The sequence below is a fragment of the Chaetodon auriga genome, chromosome 16, assembly GCF_051107435.1.
Source record: "Chaetodon auriga isolate fChaAug3 chromosome 16, fChaAug3.hap1, whole genome shotgun sequence".
Taxonomy (NCBI): domain Eukaryota; kingdom Metazoa; phylum Chordata; class Actinopteri; order Chaetodontiformes; family Chaetodontidae; genus Chaetodon; species Chaetodon auriga.
In genome coordinates this window covers 6,674,697-6,681,066 of record NC_135089.1, presented here as the reverse complement: position 1 = coordinate 6,681,066, position 6,370 = coordinate 6,674,697, and the positions used below count along the sequence as shown (strand labels likewise).

Below are 6,370 nucleotides of genomic sequence, written 5' to 3'. Positions count from 1 at the left end.
CGGTCTCATCTGTCCCGTCTGAGGACATCGTCATGCCCAGAAGGGGGCAGCGTCACACTGTTAGAGGACTATCTCGCCACTCAAAACCTGTGGTCAACCAGAGACAAGGCAGGCTCACAGACAGTGTTAGTGTCTGCAGAAAACCTCATACAGGCTTTCAGATAGAATTACTCAAACTGTGCAATGTGTACATTTAGTACAAACAGGCAGTTTTACCTGCTAATACTTATATTATATATATAGTATTATCAGTGGTTATATCTATATTACCAGGAGATTTAACATACAAAACTGTCAAAACATTTTGTTTAGAGACAGATGTTTTAAGACAGATGAGACAGTTTTCATGACCTGAATTTAGCAAAACAACAAAAAAAAACCCTTAAAAAGTTAATAGTCATGCTGGTTTTATCGTTCTCCATTTGTTGTTCTTTTGACTCATCCCTCAGGTTTTCCTCTCTTGTCACGCTCTTTCTGGACTCTCTGTCACTATCAGTGAAAACCAAACAAAGCAAAGCAGTGCACTACGCCTTCGATGCATATAGCTTAAAGGAAAGTAGACATGCATCACCTCTATAAACTCACTCTTCATGATTTCATTTTTCAGCTATTTCCATTGTTTCCTGTGAGGACGTGTGGCAGCACGCAGACATCCTGCCTGTCTGCGAGGGTAACCCGAGAGGTCAGGGATGAGCTCGTCATTAGTGAAATCATGTAGAAATTATTTTACTGTATCCCATTTCAGCTGTGCTCTGATAGGCTGACATGATAAGGTGGCAGCATTTGTCATTTTGTCACTGTTACCTGTTAAAGAGCCGGCACACAGTCTGCACCAGTCATTTAGTGCCGACAGCTAAACCGCCTTTAAGATGTGATGAAGATCCTGTTTAGACTTAAACAGGACGTGTGTGATGTTAACAAATTAATGCAAAAAATGGAGGGTAAGGAAACTCTTTTTTTTAATCAAATCAAATACCCAAAACGTTGCTATATGTCAACCACCTGAACTTTAAACGAACTTTTAAAAAGTTCTGTTTAAATAAAAAATGTCCAGAAAATGTCACAAAGACGACTTTAAAGAAACTTACTGACATTTTACACTGTAAGAAATATTTAATTGGTGGTGGCTAAATAATAAAGCTCCTCATCCCAAAGAGGTTTAAAAGTATTTTTGTTTAAAAGTATAAACTGTTGTTGTGGTTATGATTATCTGTACAAACAGGAAGAAGGAAGAAGATCAATCACTGTGCGTGGCATCAGCTTCCTGTGTTTGTGCCTGTGTGTCGCCTCCTGACATGTTTACAGTGCTGTGGATCTCGGCCTCATGCTCTCTGGCTTTGGCCCTCAGCTTGGCGATGCTGGAGGAGCGGAGCTCATCTGAGCTCGGCCCCTCCGGCCTCTCCCATTTCCCCGACCTCTGGCTCCCGGGCTGCATACGCACGCTCGGCGCCGCGCCCGCAGCTTTTGTCCATGGATAGTTTGCTTCTCCTTCCTGTCGTCTCTCGTAGTGCTCGCCGTCAGAGCTCTCTGTCTGCTGCCTTAAACTCCTGCTCACTCTCTCAGAGGTTTCATCATTGTCTGTGTTTACATAAGGCCCTGCAAGCTGGCCCTGGAGCTTCAGCTGTCGTCTCATCTTGGCACGGCGGTTTTGAAACCAAACCTGGGCACAATGAAGGAATACTAAGTGCAAATGAAAATAGAAGGAAACTTTGTGGAATAGTTAAAAAACGTTGATAAGAATTCTTGCCTAAGTTGTTTCAAAATTAGATTTCTTTGAAAACTATTTAAAAAGCCTCTGAATCTTCTTTTTTGAGGACTTGGTTAAAGGATAAAGTCCACTCACTTTTGCCTTTATATGCACAGAAAGAGTTATTAGTTGCTGCGCTCATTCCCCCCGTCCACGCTAGGCGTGAAGAGATTTCTAATGTGATCCCAATGTAAACACACTAAAAATTTAGCATTAAAAATACATTAACCTCATAAGATACCCGCTTCATCTGACTGACTTCGACCACTGAGACCTCATATTGGTTTCAGCTGAACTCCTAAATGCAGTCTTGGATGAAACAAGTACTTTTTGACCCTCATCTTTTACAGTATACAGTATTGACAGTTTCAATGTACATATGGGCATACGAGTGTAGTTTTCAACCTATCTTACCCTTACATTCATTGAAGTATTCATTGTTGTACCAAAATATAATGTATTGTGACATTTTTTGGTACTTTTGAGAACTTGATTCTTGAGAAAAATTTGTAGATTTAAATCATGTGGTCCTACAAAAAGCCTAAATAGATTCATTTGCACCCTACACAGAAAAATTAATATTCACTGAATGGTATGAACATTTCCAGGAGGAGTTCAGTCTGCCAGTTACCTGCACTCTGGCCTCGATGAGGTCCAGTCTGACGGCCAGGGCTTCCCTCATGAAGATGTCTGGGTAGTGGGTGGTCTCGAAGGCCTTCTCCAGCTCCTCCAGCTGCCAGCTGCTGTAGTTGGCTCGTGCGCGACGCTGCTTCACTGGCCTCTGTTCATCTGGAAAGCACGGCGCAAGCACCAATTACACAATCGCCAACGGGTGACAACGAACTAATGGCTCTAGATTGGATAATTAGCGCAGCAATCATTAGGCCCACTTTAACACTGCTTGATAATTGATTGTTAGTTACGAGCTGTTAGCTAATCTTTTGTAAACATTTACACTGTGATCAGATGGTGCTGACTGTCTGTCTTAGAGACTGTGATCACGCAGTGCCAGTTTGGCTCTCTGCACAAGTCCTGCATTGGACAATAAATCCCGTTTTGGCCACAGTGGCCGTGGTTTGAACTCACCTATGCCCTCTGTGAGTGGCCCCATCCCAACCGGCTGTGTGGCCAGGAGCAAAGCTTCCTTGCATGGCTCCGGCTGCAGATAAGTCCTCAAGGATTCATAGCTGATAAAAGGCCCCGGGATCAGGATCTGAGGTTGAGAGCCCAGTCTGGTTGGGAAAGCAGGGAAAAAGTGAGCCGCCGGTGAATGGAAAACCGCAGGCAGGAGAGTAGATACCAGCTGCCTTGGGCCAAACATGTCCAAGCTATTAAGAGTCCAATATTAAGTGTCAGTCCACTGAGAAGGGCCAGGTTGACTCCTACAGGGATGCTGGTGGATTGGTGAAAAGCATCCCAACGTCCAGAGTGAAAAGAAGAGAAGCTAAAACAGATCTGATCGTCCAGATGGATCCGGTCGGCTGTTCGAGCTGCTGTGTGTGGCTGAGGCTCAGTGCAGCTATTAGGTGTTGCCTGAAGAGTAAAGGTAGGACTTGAGTAGTGGAGGTGGTCTCACCTTAGCTTTCTGCTCTTCTCCTCCAATCCTCTTCCCCTCCTTTCCCGGTCACATGACCTCCAAACAGACGGCAGGGCTTGGTTTAAAGGACAGAGGTGCAAATCCCACCTGTACCATCCCTCAGTGGAAAATCAGTATTACTCCATCAGTGTTTTCTGTGTTCATCGTTCCTTTCCCAACTATGTCCCACAAACTATTCCTCACATTATAGCGATTCGTTTCCCCTGTTCTTTTCTCTCCCTCTGCCTCCCTCTGCCAACCCGGGACAAGTCGCAACATCTTTGGCTTCTGAAATTTCAATCAGCGAGATGGACAGGAGCTCAGTGTGTGTGACCTCAGTTGCGGAGATGTGCACGTTCGTTTAGACACGTTCACCTCAAAGATTTGCACAACTCTTATCTAACTGGTTTAACAGTTGCCAAATATAATAAGGACAAATTATTGCAAAGGAGACATAATGAAAACACAAGTTGTTCAGTCCTGTGGGATGAAAACAAGCACAAAGGCAGCAGACCTTGAACAGCAGGATCCAGCATAAACACACTCCTCCTGACAGCATAGTGACAAACCTGAAAGCTCATTTGCTTAATCCCTCCTAACAACCCCGCGTTTACTCCTGTTGATTTCATTGTATTGTTGTTGTTTTTTTTAAGTTGTGATGTTTTATTTTCCACATCACTGAAACGGGCTGTGCTAAAATGATCGTGTCCATCAACCACCATGCACATCCACTAATTAAATATTAAAAGGAGGTAAACTAGCCAATGATAATTTGACTTAAGAATAACAAACAATTACATTACTGTTAACTACTACAGATATGCAAATGAGCATTTGGCATGTCATATATCTGAGACATTGACAGCACACACTGCAGTCTGGTCTTGGCGACTTTAACGTCAGACGGTACTTTTGATTTGTATTGGTGGGACATTAAAAGGACGAAATCCTGCAAAGAATTCAAGGAAGATGCCCACGAAGCACCGGCCCTAGTTTGTGCCTCTCACTGTGACTCAAGTGTAAGTTTAACAGATGAGAGGCACAAACTGGTGCAGGCTTAAAAACAGCTGAGGAAATGTGCAGACACTCAATTCAATACTACTTTTTTGGGACCAAACTTACCACTTTATGATACTTGCTAACTAGCAAGAGGTTGCCAGTTTGGGTCTCAGAACAGCTCCTCTTGATAATTTGTAAAAAAAATAAAATAAATAAAAAAAACTGTCAGATGTTTGTGTTTATCATCCACGTTAGATCCTGTGTTTGTTAAAAATATACTGCAGTAATTAGAGGTGATTTTTTTCTTCCCATGGTTGTAAAGTATGTAGACAGTAGTCAGTTTTGCTGAACACTTACAGGATTTTTCCATTTCAGATCAAAGCATACACATCAACACATTAACAGCCAAGACAGGAAGATGATTAACACGTTTTTTCTCTGAGCGAGGCAGCTGTAGCTTAGTGCTGATGGATCTCTGATGAGATGATCGCCAGCACTGTCGACGTGAATTAAACACAGGTGCGTCAATTAATCCGCAGATACATCTCACCTCACAACACATCTCGCCGACTGCTCGTCAGCTCAGGCGGCGGCGAAAACACTCAGCTGTCAGCGGCGTCACCGCTGAACCGGCGGGCTGAGGCGGCTTTGATCAGCCCGGGACCTCTGCAGGAGGCAGCTGGTCAGAGCCGAGGTGAGTCACAGGATGGTCATTCCTCTGCAGGCAGCGAGGACTGCGGCTCCCTCACCTGTGGCCCTTTCATCTGCACCTGTTCAAACACTAAATGAAGGCTTTAGTGGAGCCTGCAAAGAGGTCAGCATTACGGTTTGGATTCCTTTAAAGCTCGTGTTGAGACTGAAAGCTGGGGTTTAGTTAAATTTGTGTCTTAAGTCTAAAGAATTGCAAAGATTCATCCAAAATTTGATGGTAGACATTGTGGGAAAAAAAAAAAAAATCAGTTTAACAGCATTAAGAACATCATGCGGCTCTTTAACTCTACAGTGAAAGTTGGCTAGCAGGAGACTTTTAGCATTAGCATCTTTTTAGATAATTACCTAAAAACACCAGAGGTTTAAAGTAAGAAATTAAATGTACTCAAGCCCTGTCTTAAAGTACAATTAGGAAGTATTTCTACTTTACTTGAGCAACTTCATACTTCTGCTCTGTTACATTTCAGAAAACAATACTGTACTTTATACTCCACATTTATTTTAATAGTAGCTACTAGGCTACTTACTTTTTAATTCAGATTAATAATAACAACATATAATCAACACATACATTAATATCAAAGAATAAGATAAAGATACTCACCAGATTCAGTACATAAAGTTCAATAAAATAATAGACATTATTCTGAAAATGGGCCATTTTGCATAATGAGTGCTTTTATGTTTTGGTGCTTTAGGTTTATTTTGATGCTACCTAAGTCGACCTGAGTGCTTCTTCTATCTCTGCAAAACGCACATGACTGAAAATGTGTCTTGAGTTAATAATATAAATAATTCAGATTAATTTGAAGTCTGTAGGTGCAGTCAGGGAGGACCACAAACGGTGGACGACATAAGCAGACGATTAAAAACAACTTTTAGCACTTCGGTCTGTTTGTGTGTGTGTGTGTGTGTGTGCGTGCGTGTCGGATGGAACAGACGGACAGAGATTGAAAGAAATCATTTCTTGGGTTTGCAAGTTCTGCGGGGAAAAGCAAAATAGATTAAAAGTGTCTAGTCTGAGCTGTGGCTAAATAAACACTGTGTGTGGCGGGACTGACGACTGAATAGCCATCTCCGTTTGTCCCTGGCACACAGGCAGTTACAGGGATTTCTGGTCTGTTTGAAAGTAGACCCTTCTCCCACCCCCTCAAACTACTGTGTTTGTCTTTGCCTGGGTCCTTTAATGCCCATTGATCCAGATAATCAGGGACAAAATTGGTGAAAAACCGGTAGGGGAGGTTCTGACAGTGCTTGCTCAAAAGAGCTGCTTGTGGATAATTGAAGGAGGCATTAAGACAACAATAGTAATGGCTAATGCCGGGCCTTATTGGTCT

The 6,370-nt window shown here is 42.7% G+C and overlaps 1 protein-coding gene across 2 annotated transcripts; it reads right to left on the bottom strand.

Annotated features, from left to right (window-relative positions):
* Positions 1–1,149: 1,149 nt before the first annotated feature.
* LOC143334542 (uncharacterized) lies at positions 1,150–3,789 on the bottom strand. 2 transcript variants are annotated; one of them, XM_076753370.1, is made up of 4 exons: positions 3,324–3,789; positions 2,834–2,979; positions 2,379–2,536; positions 1,150–1,660 (listed from the first exon to the last, which is right to left on the bottom strand). In XM_076753370.1, the coding sequence occupies exons 2-4, from the start codon at positions 2,856–2,858 to the stop codon at positions 1,238–1,240; spliced, it is 606 nt and encodes a 201-aa protein (XP_076609485.1). In that variant the 5' UTR covers positions 2,859–2,979; positions 3,324–3,789; the 3' UTR covers positions 1,150–1,237. The 2 variants fall into 2 exon arrangements, with proteins under 2 accessions (XP_076609485.1, XP_076609484.1); XM_076753369.1 differs by having other exon boundaries at positions 2,834–3,789.
* Positions 3,790–6,370: the final 2,581 nt, after the last annotated feature.

Coding starts and splice junctions, on each gene's coding strand:
- LOC143334542 (XM_076753369.1), bottom strand. CDS start 3,068: ATGTTTGGCCCAAGGCAGCTGGTATCTACTCTCCTGCCTGCGGTTTTC. Junction 2,537..2,833: donor GCCACTCACAGAGGGCATAG/GTGAGTTCAAAC, acceptor CGTGCTTTCCAG/ATGAACAGAGGCCAGTGAAG. Junction 1,661..2,378: donor TCATCGAGGCCAGAGTGCAG/GTAACTGGCAGA, acceptor CATTGTGCCCAG/GTTTGGTTTCAAAACCGCCG.